Consider the following 20,104-nt stretch of genomic DNA (forward strand, 5'->3'; position numbering starts at 1 on the left):
TGAATCATACTTAAAACAGAATAAACTGGCCAGAGAAAAGAGAAGAACAAGACATTAAAGGGGAATGAACAAACAGCTGAATCAAAATGGACTGTTGTGGCAGCTTGTGAGTGAATGCCTTTGTGTTGAACAGAGAGAGGGGGGCTCGGCGAACGAGAGAGAGAGACGGACGCTTCACAGCGAATGGGCTTTGTTCTAATGGCAACACTCTGTTTGGAACACTGATAAGAGCCTTCCATTTGTCTCTCCAAGGTTTTTTTCTTTCTGTCCTCTGTTCTCCGTTCAAGTCTTCTCTGCGTCTTTTGTACTTTAAAGCGGATCCCAGGCCAGCCAAGTGTAGTGGCATCTGGAGCGTCTAGTGCAGCTTTTTCAACCACGTCTCTGAAGACTACTCTGATTTGTTCCCATATTGAACACCCCCCTCCTTTTACTTGTATGCTGATTGCTCTGTGGTCTTGTTTGTGTTTGTAGCCATTGCAATATTAATGAAATACAGAATGAGGCAACAACACAGCGTTTTTTTGTTGTTATTGTTCCTGGACGCTGGTCAATTAGCATTTTTCTTTTCAAGCACCCCCCCACTCCCCTATAGCGACTTCATTCAGCCTGTCACATACATGTCTGTCTCTGCGACAGAAACACCCTATCAGTCCAGAACACTCTTTGACAGTCTACTGTTGTGAAGTGAGGAAGGGCGTGTGTGTGTGTGAGGGGTTGTGTAACGTAAGGAACGGTTTGACTAGCTTCTCACTTCCTGACCCCAGAGGGAAGGAATCTCAGTCTGATGTTACAGCGTCAGACACCAAACCCTGAAACAATGTGTCTGAACGCTGGCGACCCCTTATCAGATATGGCCTTGCTGGAATATGCTATGTCCCCTCTGCACTTCAAGGCATATGTGTTTGAGGTGATTATTATCAAGCTTTTGTGTGTGTCCTGTGTTATCAGTGGAGAGGATCTCTGTCTACCTGCTGTCTCTGTCTAATCCCCCCAGAGTGGGACGGGGGGACGGGGAAGGGGGGATGGGAGGGCGAGGGTACGGGAGGATGAGGGGACGGGAGGATGGGGGGACGAGGGGATGGGAGGATGAGGGGATGGTGGGATGGGAGGACGAGGGGACGAGGGGACAGGAGGATGAGGGGACGGGAGGAAGAGGGGACAGGAGGTCGAGGGGACGAAGGGACGGGAGGGCGAGGGGACGAAGGGACAGGAGGAAGAGGGGACGGGAGGAAGAGGGGACGGGAGGGCGAGGGGACGAAGGGACTGGAGGAAGAGGGGACGGGAGGGCGAGGGGACGAAGGGACGGGAGAAAGAGGGGACGGGAGGGCGAGGAGACGAAGGGACAGGAGGAAGAGGGGACGGGAGGAAGAGGGGACGGGAGGAAGAGGGGACAGGAGGATGAGGGGACGGGAGGGCGAGGGGACAGGAGAATGAGGGGACGAAGGGATGGGAGAAAGAGGGGACGGGAGGAAGAGGGGACGAAGGGACGGGAAGAAGAGGGGACGGGAGGAAGAGGGGACGGGAGGGCGAGGGGACGGGAGGAAGAGGGGACGAGGGACAGGGGTACGGGAGGACGGGGGGGTGACAAACATATGTTGGTGTGAGTGACGAGAGGAGGAGACTAACATTGTTAAGGTCTTATGAGGCTTCAAATATCTGAAAAAGAAGGAATAACGTTGTGGGGTTTTATAGGCTTGTCAAGTGTGTTTCACATAAGTATGAAATATGACCAGCGCAACAATAATTCATAGAAATTAGACTAGCAATTGTCCTGGAAATATCTGAATTTATTTCGTTTTTAGATGTGTATTTTTTTATTATTTTTTATTTCCCCTTTATTTAACCAGGTAGGCTAGTTGAGAACAAGTTCACATTTACAACTGCAACCTGGCCAAGATAAAGCAAAGCAGTGCGACACAAACAACAACACAGAGTTACACATGGAATAAACAAGCCTACATTCAATAACACAACAGAAAAAACAGAAAGTCTATATACAGTGTGTGCAAATGGTGTGAGGAGGTAAGGCAATAAATAGGCCATAGTAGCGAAGTAATTACAGTTTAGCAAATGAACACTGGAGTGATAGATGAGCAGATGATGATGTGCAAGTAGAAATACTGGTGTGCAAAAGAGCAGAAAAGTAAATAAAAACAATATGGGGATGAGGTAGGTAGATTGGGTGGGCTATTTACAGATGGGCTATGTAAAGCTGCAGCGATCGGTTAGCTGCTTAGATATCTGATGTTTAAAGTTACTGAGGGAAATATAAGTCTCTAGCTTCAGCGATTTTTGCAATTCGTTACAGTCACTAGCAGCAGAGAACTGGAAGGAAAGGTGGCCAAAGGATGTGTTGGCTTTGGGGATGACCAGTGAGACATACCTGCTGAAACGTGTGCTACGTGTGGGTGTTGTTATCGTGACCGGTGAGCTGAGGTAAGGCGGAGCTTTACCTAGCATAGACTTATAGATGCCCTGGAGCCAGTGGGTCTGGCGATGAATATGTAGCGAGGGCCAGCCGACTAGAGCATACAGGTCGCAGTGGTGGGTGGTATAAGGGGCTTTGGTGACAAAACGGATGGCACTGTGATAGACTGCATCCAGTTTGCTGAGTAAAGTATTGGAAGCTATTTTGTAAATGACTTCGCCGAAGTTTAGGATCGGTAGGATAGTCAGTTTTACGAGGGTATGTTTGGCGGTGTGAGTGAAGGAGGCTTTGTTGCGAAATAGGAAGCCAATTCTAGATTTGATTTTGGATTGGAGATGTTTAATATGAGTCTGGAAGGAGAGTTTACAGTCTAGCCAGACACCTAGGCATGTATAGTTGTTCACATATTCTAAGTCAGAACCGTCCAGAGTAGTGATGCTAGTCGGGCGGGCGGGTGCGGGCAGCGAGCGGTTGAAAAGCATGCATTTGGTTTTACTAGCATTTAAGAGCAGTTGGAGGCCACGGAAGGAGTGTTGTATGGCATTGAAGCTCATTTGGAGGTTAGTTAACACAGTGTCCAAAGAAGGGCCAGACGGATACAGAATGGTGTCGTCTACGTAGGGGTGGATCAGAGAATCACCAGCAGCAAGAGCGACATCGTTGATATATACAGAGAAAATAGTCGGCCCGAGAATTGAACCCTGTGGTACCCCCATAGAGACTGCCAGAGATCCGGACAACAGGCCCTCCAATTTGACACACTGAACTCTGTCTGAGAAGTATTGGTGAACCAGGCGAGGCAGTAATTTGAGATACCAAGGCTGTTGAGTCTGCCGATAAGGATGTGGTGATTGACAGAGTCGAAAGCCTTGGCCAGGTCGATGAAGACGGCTGCACAGTACTGTCTTTTATCGATGGCGGTTATGATATCGTTTAGTACCTTGAGCGTGGCTGAGGTGCAGCTGTGACCAGATCGGAAACCGGATTGCACAGCGGAGAAGGTACGGTGGGATTCGAAATGGTCAGTGATCTGTTTATTAACTTGGGTTTCGAAGATTTTAGAAAGACAGGGCAGGATGGATATAGGTCTATAACAGTTTGGGTCTAGAGTGTCACCCCTTTTGTAGAGGGGGATGACCGCGTCAGCTTTCCAATCTTTAGGGATCTCGGACGATACGAAAGAGCGGTTGAACAGACTGGTAATAGGGGTTGCAACAATTTTGGCAGAATTTTTTTGAAAGAAAAGGTCCAGATTGTCTAGCCCAGCTGATTTGTACGGGTCCAGGTTTTGCAGCTCTTTAGAACATCTGCTATCTGGATTTGGGTGAAGGAGAAGCTGGGGATGCTTGGGCAAGTAGCTGTGGGGGGTGCGAAGCTGTTGGCCGGGGTTGGGGTAGCCAGGAGGAAAGTATTGTCTTTAACGTATCATTTCCATCTCTTAGTGTCTATTGTTGTCAATTTAAATGATAGAGAATGTGATACAATTTTCATATCACGCTTGCTACGTATGTTTGCTACGTATGTAGAGAAATATAAAATCAACCATTGTAAATGTATCAATCAATGGTCTCTTACACTGTGAGCCTATGTGGTCTAAGTAATAGATTTTTAAATAGTAGATCATTTTCTGTGTATTCACTGTGATCTCTATCTCTCTCTCTTTCTCTCTCCCTCTCCTTCTCCTTCTCTCCCTCTCTCTGCAGCTCCAGGCCTGGCCGACCACCCAAGCGTTCCCTGGGGGTAGCGATGCAGGAAAGCTCCAGGCTTCTTCCCCACAGTGTCCACGGCCTACTGTCTCCCGGCCTCCTCTCATCCATGTCACCCGGAGGTAAGATCTCTCTCTTCCATGTGCAGCCACTCTAAACATGCACACAACCATCAGTCCCAATAAATAAATACAAATGTATCCTCCACCAGCCTAACCTCCACCTTCCATTAATTATGTATTTGAATTATGTATTTTGTTTGATAAAAAAATAGAGAGCCATCAGGTGACCTATACAAGAGACTTGGATTTATCACATTTTGATGAAAGCGATTCTGTTATCTTTTCCCTTGAGGTCCCTGTCTCTATTTCCAGGCACCTTTCTTTCTCCCCTCCTCTCATCTCCACCCCCTGCTTCTGCAAATCAGCTCTTATTGATTTCCTCCTCTGTCCTTCACTGGTCACTACTGCCGCTCACACAGAGGTTACACTATTGGATTTCTGTAGCCTTTTCTCACACATGCATTTGCTCTCCCTCTCTCTCTCTCTCTCTCTCCCTCTCTCCATCTCTCTCTCCCTCTCTCTCTCTCCCTCTCTCTCTCTCTCACTCCCTCTCTCTCTCTCTCTCTCTCTCTCTCTCTCTCTCTCTCTCCCTCTCTCTCTCACTCTCGCTCTCTCCCTCTCTCTCTCTCTCTCTGTCTCTCTTTCCTTTTCTCTCTCTTTCCTTCCCCTGTCTCTCTCTCTCTCTCTGTCTCTCTTTCCTTTCTCTCTCTTCCCCACCCCCCCTCTCTCTCTCTCTCTCTCTCTCTCTCTCCCTCTCTCTCTCTCCCTCTCTCTCTCTCGCTCTCCCTCTCTCGCTCTCGCTCCCTCTCTCTCTCTCTCCCTCTCTCTCGCTCTCACTCTCTCCCTCTCTCTCTCCCTCTCTCGCTCTCGCTCGCTCTCTCCCTTTCTTTCTCTCTCTCTCTTTCCTTTTCTCTCTCTTTCCTCCCCCCTCTCTCTCTCTCTCTCTCTTTCCTTTTCTCTCTCTTCCCCCCTCTCTCTCTCTCTTTCCTTTTCTCTCTCTTTCCTTCCCCCCTTCTCTCTCTCTCTCTCTCTCTCTCTCTCTCTCTCTTTCCTTTTCTCTCTCTCACTCTCGCTCTCTCCCTCTCTCCCTCTCTCCCTCTCTCTCTCACTCTCGCTCTCTCCCTCTCTCTCTCTCTCTTTCCTTTTCTCTCTTTTTCCTCCCCCCCTCTCTCTCTCTCTTTCCCTTTCTTTCTCTCTCTCTCTCTCTCTCTTTCCTTCTCTCTCTCTCTCTCTCTCTCTCTCTCTCTCTTTCCTTTTCTCTCTCTCTCCTATTCTCTCTCCAGTCTCTATCTCTGTTGTTGCTGTTGGCCTTTCCTTCTCCTTTCTCCTCTTAATATAAATGCAATATGATGGAATCTATTTGATAAATCTAGCGTTGTTGCATCAACACAATGCCTGTCTCTATGCTGTGTTTGTGTGTGTCTATTGGAAAGTGTACCTACAGCAAACTACAGGTTCTGTCTTAAGAACTTTTTACATTTTCTTTCTAAATTGCTGATGGTGGTGGTTTAGTCCTCACGATGGCCAGCAGGGATATTGATCTGTGCAGACGAGTAGTCTGAGCAGTCAGTTAGCCATGCTAGTGATTGATTTAAGATGACTGTTATTATTCTCCTCCCCTGCAGTGGGTGGTGGGCCTTCTTTAAAATGCACATGAAAATCATTTACATTTTGTATCGTCTCGGTGCATCAGTGTAAAACTCAACTCAGGCAGCAGAGTAGTTGTCTGCCTTTCTGTCAGATGACTAGACGTAATTAGATACTAGTGGACAAGTAGTCTTATCTTTTCAATATGAACATGTAGTTTAATGTGATAATTAAGTACAACCTTTTATTATTTTGATATTATTATTTTTACCTTTAATGGCCAAGCAGTATTGTAGTTGCAAAATCCATGTTTTGTTTTCGTTTTCACAGGTTTTGTTAATACAGCTAGGGGTATATTATTCCTGAAAAGCCTTTGAATTAAGGTAATAGGGCAACTTGCTGATCTCTTAAATATCAGCCTTTTCCACTGCTCATGCTCATTCCTATTAAGCAAACAACATATGTATATATGTATATGTAGATATGTATATTTAGATATTTAGATATGTATATTTAGATATGTATATTTAGGTATGTATATTTAGATGTGTTTAGTTAGATATGTATATATGTATATTTAGATATGTTTATGTAGATATGTTTATTTACATATTTAGATATGTATATATGTATATTTAGATATGTTTATTTAGATATGTATATTTAGATATGTTTATTTACATATTTAGATATGTATATTTAGATATGTTTATTTAGATATGTATATTTAGATATGTTTATTTACATATGTAGATATGTATATATGTATATTTAGATATGTTTATTTAGATATGTATATTTAGATATGTTTATTTACATATTTAGATGTGTATATATGTATATTTAGATATATTTATGTACATATTTAGATATGTATATATGTATATTTAGATATGTTTATTTAGATATGTTTATTTAGAAACCTTAAAGGAATAATATTACGTCATACATCCTGAATGGATCAGAGACCATGCAAAAGTTCATGTTTACTATATATTGATGAAATCGTTTTAATTTACCAACCAGTAATAGTAGCAGCAGTAGTTGTACTTGTACATAAAATAATACCACTGTAGTCAAAAGTAACAATGTTCCTATTTCAGTGGAAAACATCTTACGGCAGACGTCAAATAGCAGATTTGTATCGGAGTTGTCATTCAGTTATTAGCAACCATTTGTGTTGTCGTTATCATGTCATTTGGGAATTATCTGTACAAATGAGCAAGCTTTACCCCCCCCCCCCCCCCCCCCCCCCCCCCCCCCCCCCTGTGGAGGCGGTAGGAGTCTTGAGTTGAGCAAGAGCAAAACTAACATGTTGTGAGCTTTGTTTGAGCATTTGGTTTCCTGGAATGCTGTTGACAGAAACACCATAAGCCCCTGGCACTCCAGGGAGGGGAGGGGCTCCAACAGCAGGCTTCAGGATTCCATCCTCACACCACAGTACAGTCATCATGTACAACATGACTGCCGTTACTGACTACAGTACTAGACACTGAAGCAACCCTGGTCAGGGGGAGATGGAGAGATAGAGAGATGAAGTGTGTGTGTATGGTCCACATCTGACAAAGGTGTTTCTCCCCTGTCAACATCCTCATGAGGGCAGTCATGAAACCCCCCTCTATCTCTCTCTCTCCCTCTCCCTCTCTCCTCTCTCCCTCTCCTACTAGCTCTCTCTCTCTCTCTCTCTCTCTCTCTCTCTCTCTCTCTCTCTCTCTCTCTCTCTCTCTCTCTCTCTCTCTCTCTCTGCCTGTGGCTGAAAACAAACTCAGCCCTTCCTGATGACTTTGATGAGTGACATGTCCCACTAGGGACTTGTTCTGCATCTGTTTAACCCCGTCCGTCCGCCCGTCCCCTCTCCTCGTCCATTGGCCTCACTCTGACAAGTAGTATTTAGCTACTGTTTTGGATCGCCTCCTTTCTCTACACTGAGTGTACAAAACATTAAGAACACCTTACTAATATTGAGTTATACTCCCTTTTGACAGCATCAATTCATTGGGGCGTGGACTCTACAAGGTGTCGAAAGCGTTCCACAGGGATGCTGGCCCATGTTGACTCCAATGCCTGAATGTTGGCTGGATGTCCTTTGGGTGTTGGACCATTCTTAATACACACAGGAAACTGTTGAGCGTGGAAAGCCCAGCAGCGCTGCAGTTCTTGACACAAACTGGTGCGCCTGGAACCTAATACCACACCCCGTTCAAAGGCACTTCAATCACCCTCTGAATGCCACATACACAATCCATGTCTCAGTTGTCTCAAGGCTTAAAAATCCTTAATCTGTCTCCTCCCCTTCATCTACACTGATTGGTGGATGTAATAAGTGATATCAATAAGGGATCGTAGCTTTCACCTGGATTCACCTGGTCAGTCTATGACATGCAAAGAGCAGGTGTTGTTAATGTTTTGTAGACTCAATGTATCACGCCACATGTTGCGCTGTTCTCTTACAGCATTGGGTCACTTTAACCTGGTTAATACATGTGACCCCATTACAATACAATCTCCTTACTGTAAATGGTAAAGTTAACCTTCTCCTGACGTCCTGGACCAGTGGTATTGCTCTCTGACCTCTCCTGACATCCTGGGCCAGTGGTATTATTCTCTGACCTCTCCTGACATCCTGGACCAGTGTTATTGCTCTCTGACCTCTCCTGACATCCTGGACCAGTGGTATTGCTCTCTGACCTCTCCTGACATCCTGGGCCAGTGGTATTGCTCTCTGACCTCTCCTGACATCCTGGACCAGTGGTATTGCTCTCTGACCTCTCCTGACATCCTGGACCAGTGGTATTGCTCTCTGACCTCTCCTGACATCCTGGACCAGTGGTATTGCTCTCTGACCTCTCCTGACGTCCTGGACCAGTGGTATTTCTCTTCGACTTCTCCCATAGTCCTGGACCAGTGGTATTGCTCTTCGACTTCTCCCATAGTCCTGGACCAGTGGTATTGCTCTCTGACCTCTCCTGGCGTCCTGGACCAGCGGTATTGCTCTCTGACCTCTCCTGACATCCTGGACCAGTGGTATTGCTCTCTGACCTCTCCTGACATCCTGGACCAGTGGTATTGCTCTCTGACCTCACCTGACGTCCTGGACCAGTGGTATTGCTCTCTGACCTCTTCTGAAATCCTGGACCAGTGGTATTGCTCTCTGACCTCTCCTGACGTCCTGGACCAGTGGTATTGCTCTCTGACCTCTCCTGACGTCCTGGACCAGTGGTATTGCTCTTCGACTTCTCCCATAGTCCTGGGCCAGTGGTATTGCTCTCTGACCTCTCCTGACATCATGGACCAGTGGTATTGCTCTCTGACCTCTCCTGATGTCCTGGACCAGTGGTATTGCTCTCTGACCTCTCCTGACATCCTGGACCAGTGGTATTGCTCTCTGACCTCTCCTGACATCCTGGACCAGTGGTATTGCTCTCTGACCTCTCCTGACATCCTGGACCAGTGGTATTGCTCTCTGACCTCTTCTGACGTCCTGGGCCAGTGGTATTGCTCTCTGACCTCTCCTGACATCCTGGACGAGTGGTATTGCTCTCTGACCTCTCCTGACGTCCTGTACCAGTGGTATTGCTCTCTGATCTCTCCTGACATCCTGGGCCAGTGGTATTGCTCTCTGACCTCTCCTGACGTCCTGGACCAGTGGTATTGCTCTCTGACCTCTCCTGATGTCCTGGACCAGTGGTATTGCTCTCTGACCTCTCCTGACGTCCTGGACCAGTGGTATTGCTCTCTGACCTCTCCTGACGTCCTGGACCAGTGGTATTGCTCTTCGACTTCTCCCATAGTCCTGGACCAGTGGTATTGCTCTTCGACTTCTCCCATAGTCCTGGACCAGTGGTATTGCTCTTCGACTTCTCCCATAGTCCTGGACCAGTGGTTTTGCTCTCTGACCTCTCCTGACGTCCTGGACCAGTGGTATTGCTCTTCGACTTCTCCCATAGTCCTGGACCAGTGGTATTGCTCTTCGACTTCTCCCATAGTCCTGGACCAGTGGTATTGCTCTCTGACCTCTCCTGACATCCTGGACCAGTGGTATTGCTCTCTGACCTCTCCTGACATCCTGGACCAGTGGTATTGCTCTCTGACCTCACCTGACGTCCTGGACCAGTGGTATTGCTCTCTGACCTCTCCTGACATCCTGGACCAGTGGTATTGCTCTCTGACCTCTCCTGACGTCCTGGACCAGTGGTATTGCTCTCTGACCTCTCCTGACGTCCTGGACCAGTGGTATTGCTCTTCGACTTCTCCCATAGTGCTGGACCAGTGGTATTGCTCTCTGACCTCTCCTGACATCCTGGACCAGTGGTATTGCTCTCTGACCTCTCCTGACGTCCTGGACCAGTGGTATTGCTCTTCGACTTCTCCCATAGTCCTGGACCAGTGGTATTGCTCTCTGACCTCTCCCATAGTCCTGGACCAGTGGTATTGCTCTCTGACCTCTCCTGATGTCCTGAACCAGTGGTATTGCTCTCTGACCTCTCCTGACATCCTGGACCAGTGGTATTGCTCTCTGACCTCTCCTGACATCCTGGACCAGTGGTATTGCTCTCTGACCTCACCTGACGTCCTGGACCAGTGGTATTGCTCTCTGACCTCTTCTGACATCCTGGACCAGTGGTATTGCTCTCTGACCTCTCCTGACGTCCTGGACCAGTGGTATTGCTCTCTGACCTCTCCTGACGTCCTGGACCAGTGGTATTGCTCTTCGACTTCTCCCATAGTCATGGGCCAGTGGTATTGCTCTCTGACCTCTTCTGACATCCTGGACCAGTGGTATTGCTCTCTGACCTCTCCTGACATCCTGGACCAGTGGTATTGCTCTCTGACCTCTCCTGACATCCTGGACCAGTGGTATTGCTCTCTGACCTCACCTGACGTCCTGGACCAGTGGTATTGCTCTCTGACCTCTCCTGACATCCTGGACCAGTGGTATTGCTCTCTGACCTCTCCTGACATCCTGGACCAGTGGTATTGCTCTCTGACCTCTCCTGACGTCCTGGGCCAGTGGTATTGCTCTCTGACCTCTCCTGACGTCCTGGACCAGTGGTATTGCTCTCTGACCTCTCCTGACATCCTGGACCAGTGGTATTGCTCTCTGACCTCTCCTGACGTCCTGGGCCAGTGGTATTGCTCTCTGACCTCTCCTGACGTCCTGGACCAGTGGTATTGCTCTCTGACCTCACCTGACGTCCTGGACCAGTGGTATTGCTCTTCGACTTCTCCCATAGTCCTGGACCAGTGGTATTGCTCTTCGACTTCTCCCATAGTCCTGGACCAGTGGTATTGCTCTTCGACTTCTCCCATAGTCCTGGACCAGTGATATTGCTCTCTGACCTCTCCTGGCGTCCTGGATTAGTGGTATTGCTCTATGACCTCTCCTCAATCCTGCTGTATCAGTTGATTCTGTGTCAGTCTTGGCGATGTTTCCCAATTCTGTATGTCGGCTCGGCTCGGCAGTCCCTCGCTCCATTCAGTCATCTTTAAAGTCTGGGGATCTGTTTAGTGACATATGGGCTAGCCTTCGCACATGCTAACACAGGCCTTTCACACACAAAAAGAGAGAGAGAGAAGGAGAGACAGGGGGAGGGGGATATAGGGAGAGAGAGAGGGATTGATGGAGAGAGAGAGAGCGAGAGGGTTAGGGCCAGACTGATGGCCTGTAAATCCCTCTGATAAAGAGTCGGGGCCCTGAGACTCACGCTCGCCAACGCACAGAGCAGAATTAAAGTCCAGGCTTCGGTGTAGGTGGGTGGCCCCCAATCCGTATTTAATGAAGGATCTGTGGAGAAGGAGGGGGGGCTTTTCATTTGTATTTCCAGCAATCTGGCTCTGGGGGATGATCAGCATGGGCTCGGTTAATAAGGACAAGACTGTAAAAACAACGAAGCAATAATCAGAGACAGAGAGCCCAGTGGTACGGGGAGAAACGCTGCACGCAATCACTAAGCTCTTATTTGTATCCCTCTTCTAAAGGTAGGAATCAGCGCTTCTCTTGGATCCTTATTGCCGACCTTCATTTTTCCTATTGATCTGCAAAGCAGAGACAAGCGGACAGGAAGGAGACACACAGATCGCTGTTTCCTTTTCCTCTCAGGAAATGGTGGATTGTCCCGTGGTGCAGATGACTGGTTCCTAATGAGCCTATGTTATGCACATCACTTTTCATCGGGACATTTAAACGCACCTCCTGATGTGGTAGATACTGAACACCCCACAAGGTTACCCAGTATTTCTCCCTAAACCTCCTGAGGTGGTAGATACTGAACACCCCACAAGGTTACCCAGTATTTCTCCCTAAACCTCCTGAGGTGGTAGATACTGAACACCCCACAAGGGTACCCAGTATTTCTCCCTAAACCTCCTGAGGTGGTAGATACTGAACACCCCACAAGGTTACCCAGTATTTCTCCCTAAACCTCCTGAGGTGGTAGATACTGAACACCCCACAAGGTTACCCAGTATTTCTCCCTAAACCTCCTGAGGTGGTAGATACTGAACACCCCACAAGGTTACCCCTGGCCCAACCCCACCCCTCAGAACAAAACCCTGGCCTGACCCCACCCCTCAGACAGCACCATGGCCCGACCCCACCCCTCAGACAGCACCATGGCATGACCCCACCCCTCAGACAGCACCATGGCCCGACCCCACCCCTCAGACAGCACCATGGCCCGACCCCACCCCTCAGACAGCACGATGGCCCGACCCCACCCCTCAAACAACACCATGGCATGACCCCACCCCTCAGACAGCACCATGGCCCGACCCCACCCCTCAGACAGCACCATGGCCCGACCCCACCCATCAGACAGCACCATGGCCCGACCCCACCCCTCAAACAACACCATGGCCCGACCCCACCCCTCAGACAACACCATGGCATGACCCCACCCCTCAGACAGCACCATGGCCCGACCCCACCCCTCAGACAGCACCATGGCCCGACCCCACCCCTCAGACAGCACCATGGCCCGACCCCACCCCTCAGACAGAACCATGGCCCGACCCCACCCCTCAGACAGCACCATGGCCCGACCCCACCCCTCAGACAGCACCATGGCCCGACCCCACCCCTCAGACAGCACCATGGCCCGACCCCACCCCTCAGACAGCACCATGGCCCGACCCCACCCCTCAGACAGCACCATGGCCCGACCCCTCAGACAGCACCATGGCCCGACCCCACCCCTCAGACAGCACCATGGCCCGACCCCACCCCTCAGACAGCACAATGGCCCGACCCCACCCCTCAGACAGCACAATGGCCCGACCCCACCCCTCAGACAGCACCATGGCCCGACCCCACCCCTCAGACAGCACAATGGCCCGACCCCACCCCTCAGACAGCACCATGGCCCGACCCCACCCCTCAGACAGCACAATGGCCCGACCCCACCCCTCAGACAGCACCATGGCAGTGTCCCCCTGTTCACCCAGCCAATGTGTCACATTCTAGGTATGCTGTGTGTCAACCACAAGCTACCCTTACCCCCTGGAGGAAGTGGTCAACGATACAGTCCAGGAGGGCTGGCCACTATAGAAGCTACCCTTACCCCCTGGAGGAAGTGGTCAACGATACAGTCCAGGAGGGCTGGCCACTATAGAAGCTACCCTTACCCCCCTGGAGGAAGTGGTCAACGATACAGTCCAGGAGGGCTGGCCACTATAGAAGCTACCCTTACCCCCTGGAGGAAGTGGTCAACGATATAGTCCAGGAGGGCTGGCCACTATAGAAGCTACCCTTACCCCCTGGAGGAAGTGGTCAACGATATAGTCCAGGAGGGCTGGCCACTATAGAAGCTACCCTTACCCCCTGGAGGAAGTGGTCAACGATACAGTCCAGGAGGGCTGGCCACTATAGAAGCTACCCTTACCCCCTGGAGGAAGTGGTCAACGATATAGTCCAGGAGGGCTGGCCACTATAGAAGCTACCCTTACCCCCCTGGAGGAAGTGGTCAACGATACAGTCCAGGAGGGCTGGCCACTATAGAAGCTACCCTTACCCCCTGGAGGAAGTGGTCAACGATACAGTCCAGGAGGGCTGGCCACTATAGAAGCTACCCTTACCCCCTGGAGGAAGTGGTCAACGATACAGTCCAGGAGGGCTGGCCACTATAGAAGCTACCCTTACCCCCTGGAGGAATTGGTCAACGATATAGTCCAGGAGGGCTGGCCACTATAGAAGCTACCCTTACCCCCTGGAGGAAGTGGTCAACGATATAGTCCAGGAGGGCTGGCCACTATAGAAGCTACCCTTACCCCCTGGAGGAAGTAGTCAACGATACAGTCCAGGAGGGCTGGCCACTATAGAAGCTACCCTTACCCCCTGGAGGAAGTAGTCAACGATACAGTCCAGGAGGGCTGGCCACTATAGAAGCTACCCTTACCCCCTGGAGGAAGTAGTCAACGATACAGTCCAGGAGGGCTGGCCACTATAGAAGCTACCCTTACCCCCTGGAGGAAGTAGTCAACGATACAGTCCAGGAGGGCTGGCCACTATAGAAGCTGAGGTTACATCGTCTCTATAGTAGAGAACCTCCCACTGTAGTGAGTACTAATTCACTTCATTAGGTTGTCACTCAAACTTTTTTCCTTGATTTCAAACCTACAGAGAAGTCCACCACCTAGTGCTGATGTGTGTGTGTGTGTGTGTGTGTGTGTGTGTGTGTGTGTGTGTGTGTGTGTGTGTGTGTGTGTGTGCGCGCGCGCATGTGCGTGTGCGTGTTGGCTGCAGTCGCCAGCATTAGCTCTATAATTAGACACTTAATTAGGGGACGCCAGATGAGTGACAGTTTGAAGTCAGTGACTCACGCTCAGGACCGTGTGTGTGTGTGTGTGTGTGTGTGTGTGTGTGTGTGTGTGTGTGTGTGTGTGTGTGTGTGTGTGTGTGTGTGTGTGTGTGTGTGTGTGTGTGTGTGTGTGTGTGTGTGTGTGTGTGTGTGTGTGTGTGTGTGTGTGTGTGTGTGTGTGTGTGTGTGTGTGTGCGCGCGTGTGTGTGAGTGTGTGTGTGTTTGTGTGTGTGTGTGTGTGTGTTTGTGTGAGTGTGTGTGCGGTCGCTGCAAGCTACATACTGTCTGTATGAAGGCTACTTCCCATTCTATAATCTCCTATCCTACTGTACAGTAATCTCTGTGTTGTGTTGGTCTGGTAGGATTAGCTGTGCTCATCTGTGCCCTTCTCTCCTCTCCATAATGACACAGCCCCTGTGGTCACCCTGGGGTGAGATCACTTCTCAGTAATCTTGGTGAAGGTAGTTTTATTCTCAGCAATGACAGAATGAATGTCTGTAATTAAACAGAGGATATATATGATTTTAGTGTCTGTAATCAGACACAGAGGATATAGATGATGTTAGTGTCTGTAATCAAACACAGAGGATATAGATGATTTAGTGTCTGTAATTAGACACAGAGGATATAGATGATTTTAGTGTCTGTAATCAAACACAGAGGATATAGATGATTTTAGTGTCTGTAATCAAACAGAGGATATAGATGATTTTAGTGTCTGTAATCAAACACAGAGGATATAGATGATTTTAGTGTCTGTAATCAGACACAGAGGATATAGATGATTTTAGTGTCTGTAATCAGACACAGAGGATATAGATGATTTTAGTGTCTGTAATCAAACAGAGGATATAGATGATTTTAGTGTCTGTACTCAGACACAGAGGATATAGATGATGTTAGTGTCTGTAATCAAACACAGAGGATATAGATGATTTAGTGTCTGTAATCAAACACAGGGGATATATATGATTTTAGTGTCTGTAATCAGACAGAGGATATAGATGATTTTAGTGTCTGTAATAAAACAGAGGATATATATGATTTTAGTGTCTGTAATCAAACAGAGGATATATATGATTTTAGTGTCTGTAATCAAACACAGAGGATATATATGATTTTAGTGTCTGTAATCAAACACAGAGGATATATATGATTTTAGTGTCTGTAATCAAACAGAGGATATATATGATTTTAGTGTCTGTAATCAAACAGAGGATATAGATGATTTTAGTGTCTGTAATCAAACACAGAGGATATAGATGATTTTAGTGTCTCTAATCAGACACAGAGGATATAGATGATTTTAGTGTCTCTAATCAAACACAGAGGATATATATGATTTTAGTGTCTGTAATCAAACACAGAGGATATATATGATTTTAGTGTCTGTAATCAAACAGAGGATATATATGATTTTAGTGTCTGTAATCAAACAGAGGATATAGATGATTTTAGTGTCTGTAATCAAACAGAGGATATAGATGATTTTAGTGTCTGTAATCAAACAGAGGATATATATGATTTTAGTGTCTGTAATCAAACAGAGGATATATATGATTTTAGTGTCTGTAATCAAACAGAGGATATAGATGATTTTAGTGTCTGTAATCAAACAGAGGATATAGATGATTTTAGTGTCTGTAATCAAACAGAGGATATAGATGCTTTGAGATTTTAGTGTCTGTAATCAAATACAGGGAATATAGATGATTTAGTGTCTGTAATCAAATACAGAGAATATAGATGATTTAGTGTCTGTAATCAAATACAGGGAATATAGATGATTTAGTGTCTGTAATCAAATACAGGGAATATAGATGATTTAGTGTCTGTAATCAAATACAGAGAATATAGATGATTTAGTGTCTGTAATCAAATACAGGGAATATAGATGATTTAGTGTCTGTAATCAAATACAGGGAATATAGACGATTTAGTGTCTGTAATCAAATACAGGGAATATAGATGATTTTAGTATCTGTAATCAAATACAGGGAATATAGATGATTTAGTGTCTGTAATCAAAAACAGAGGATATATATGATTTTAGTGTCTGTAATAAAACAGAGGATATAGATGATTTTAGTGTCTGTAATCAGACACAGAGGATATAGATGATTTTAGTGTCTGTAATCAAACACAGAGGATATAGATGATTTTAGTGTCTGTAATCAAACACAGAGGATATAGATGATTTTAGTGTCTGTAATCAAACAGAGGATATATATGATTTTAGTGTCTGTAATCAAACAGAGGATATAGATGATTTTAGTGTCTGTAATCAAACAGAGGATATAGATGATTTTAGTGTCTGTAATCAAACAGAGGATATAGATGATTTTAGTGTCTGTAATCAGACACAGAGGATATAGATGATTTTAGTGTCTGTAATCAAACACAGAGGATATAGATGATTTTAGTGTCTGTAATCAAACACAGAGGATATAGATGATTTTAGTGTCTGTAATCAAACAGAGGATATATATGATTTTAGTGTCTGTAATCAAACAGAGGATATATATGATTTTAGTGTCTGTAATCAAACAGAGGATATAGATGATTTTAGTGTCTGTAATCAAACACAGAGAATATAGATGATTTTAGTGTCTGTAATCAAACACAGAGGATATAGATGATTTTAGTGTCTGTAATCAAACACAGAGAATATAGATGATTTTAGTGTCTGTAATCAAACACAGAGGATATAGATGATTTTAGTGTCTGTAATCAAACACAGAGGATATAGATGATTTTAGTGTCTGTAATCAAACAGAGGATATATATGATTTTAGTGTCTGTAATCAAACAGAGGATATAGATGATTTTAGTGTCTGTAATCAAACACAGAGGATATAGATGATTTTAGTGTCTGTAATCAAACAGAGGATATAGATGATTTTAGTGTCTGTAATAAAACAGAGGATATAGATGATTTTAGTGTCTGTAATCAAACACAGAGGATATAGATGATTTTAGTGTCTGTAATAAAACAGAGGATATAGATGATTTTAGTGTCTGTAATAAAACAGAGGATATAGATGATTTTAGTGTCTGTAATCAAACAGAGGATATAGATGATTTTAGTGTCTGTAATAAAACAGAGGATATAGATGATTTTAGTGTCTGTAATCAAACAGAGGATATAGATGATTTTAGTGTCTGTAATCAAACAGAGGATATAGATGATTTTAGTGTCTGTAATCAAACAGAGGATATATATGATTTTAGTGTCTGTAACAAACACAGAGGATATAGATGATTTTAGTGTCTGTAATCAAACAGAGGATATATATGATTTTAGTGTCTGTAACAAACACAGAGGATATAGATGATTTTAGTGTCTGTAATCAAACAGAGGATATATATGATTTTAGTGTCTGTAATCAGACACAGAGGATATAGATGATTTTAGTGTTATTCCTTCTCAAGTATACACTGAAGAGAATGATTTACTAAGGGCTCGCATGAAGGCAAACTTTACATGCGTTTTCTTTTTAGATGGAAACACACATACACGTTTAAGGAAAGGGACTTTTTTTTAAAGAATATTATTTTCCTTTGTAAATAACATGTAATCACGGATAAGGTGTGCAGTATAAATTATACATTTGTGTTAATTAGTGTCTGTAATCGTATCATCCTTGTCATGTCATGGGATATATTAATGGCTTTATTGTCTATATAAAGTTAGTGTAGCGTAAAGCTTGTCACATTCCTAAAATAGCCCTCTGTGAAACCAGGCAGTGATATGATATGCCATTTAGCAGACGCTTTTATCCAAAGTGACTTACAATCATGCGTGTAGACATTTGACATTTTTTACGTTTGGTTGGTCCCAGGAATGGAACCCACTATCCTGCCGTTACAAGAGTCATGCTCTACCAACTGAGTTACAGACGACCACACAATGTGAAGTCAGCGGTGGGGTTCTCTGTGAAGGACAGCAGTGGGGTTCTCTGTGAAGAACAGCAGTGGGGTTCTCTGTGAAGGACAGCAGTGGGGTTCTCTGTGAAGGACAGCAGTGGGGTTCTCTGTGATGGACAGCAGTGGGGTTCTCTGTGATGGACAGCAGTGGGGTTCTCTGTGATGGACAGCAGTGGGGTTCTCTGTGAAGGACAGCAGTGGGGTTCTCTGTGATGGACAGCAGTGGGGTTCTCTGTGAAGGACAGCAGTGGGGTTCTCTGTGAAGGACAGCAGTGGGGTTCTCTGTGATGGACAGCAGTGGGGTTCTCTGTGATGGACAGCAGTGGGGTTCTCTGTGATGGACAGCAGTGGGGTTCTCTGTGATGGACAGCAGTGGGGTTCTCTGTGATGGACAGCAGTGGGGTTCTCTGTGAAGGACAGCAGTGGGGTTCTCTGTGGAGGACAGCAGTGGGGAACTCTGTGAAGGACAGCAGTGGGGTTCTCTGTGATGGACAGCAGTGGGGTTCTCTGTGATGGACAGCAGTGGGGTTCTCTGTGAAGGACAGCAGTGGGGTTCTCTGTGAAGGACAGCAGTGGGGTTCTCTGTGAAGGACAGCAGTGGGGTTCTCTGTGATGGACAGCAGTGGGGTTCTCTGTGATGGACAGCAGTGGGGTTCTCTGTGAAGGACAGCAGTGGGGTTCTCTGTGAAGGACAGCAGTGGGGTTCTCTGTGAAGGACAGCAGTGGGGTTCTCTGTGAAGGATAGCAGTGGGGTTCTCTGTGAAGGACAGCAGTGGGGTTCTCTGTGATGGACAGCAGTGGGGTTCTCTGTGAAGGACAGCAGTGGGGTTCTCTGTGAAGGACAGCAGTGGGGTTCTCTGTGAAGGACAGCGGTGGGGTTCTCTGTGAAGGACAGCGGTGGGGTTCTCTGTGAAGGACAGCGGTGGGGTTCTCTGTGATGGACAGCAGTGGGGTTCTCTGTGATGGACAGCAGTGGGGTTCTCTGTGATGGACAGCAGTGGGATTCTCTGTGATGGACAGCAGTGGGGTTCTCTGTGATGGACACCCGTGGGGTTCTCTGTGATGGACAGCAGTGGGGTTCTCTGTGATGGACAGCAGTGGGGTTCTCTGTGAAGGACAGCAGTGGGGTTCTCTGTGATGGACAGCAGTGGGGTTCTCTGTGAAGGACAGCGGTGGGGTTCTCTGTGATGGACAGCAGTGGGGTTCTCTGTGAAGGACAGCAGTGGGGTTCTCTGTGAAGGACAGCAGTGGGGTTCTCTGTGATGGACAGCAGTGGGGTTCTCTGTGAAGGACAGCAGTGGGGTTCTCTGTGATGGACAGCAGTGGGGTTCTCCGTGAAGGACAGCAGCGGGGTTCTCTGTGAAGGAAAGAAGTGTGTGTCTCTGTGAAACACAGCAGTGGGGTTCTCTGTGAAGGCCAGCAGTGTGGTTTTGGGGACCAACATCTGCCTTTTATGCAGCCAGCCCAGCGCCCCACAGCTCCATTAGCACCGCTTCCTGAACAGAGCAGAAGAAACAGCATCCACCACATTATATTATTCATTTTGACAGTGCATTAGGTAAATTGAGATTTTAGTGCTTACTCTGCTAGTTACTCCCA

At 46.7% G+C, this 20,104-nt stretch overlaps 1 protein-coding gene across 1 annotated transcript in view; it reads left to right on the top strand.

Annotated features, from left to right (window-relative positions):
• The first annotated feature begins 1,062 nt into the window (after positions 1-1,062).
• The window catches only part of LOC129863162 (dachshund homolog 2-like), a 128,953-nt gene continuing 109,911 nt past the window's right edge, over positions 1,063-20,104 (top strand). Inside the window, exons 1-2 of the mRNA XM_055935092.1 lie at positions 1,063-1,326; positions 4,085-4,256. Of these exons, the coding sequence (XP_055791067.1) occupies positions 1,063-1,326; positions 4,085-4,256 (436 nt within the window). The remainder of the gene's footprint in view (positions 1,327-4,084; positions 4,257-20,104) is intronic.

The sequence above is a fragment of the Salvelinus fontinalis genome, chromosome 10 (genome assembly GCF_029448725.1).
Source record: "Salvelinus fontinalis isolate EN_2023a chromosome 10, ASM2944872v1, whole genome shotgun sequence".
NCBI classification, from domain to species: domain Eukaryota; kingdom Metazoa; phylum Chordata; class Actinopteri; order Salmoniformes; family Salmonidae; genus Salvelinus; species Salvelinus fontinalis.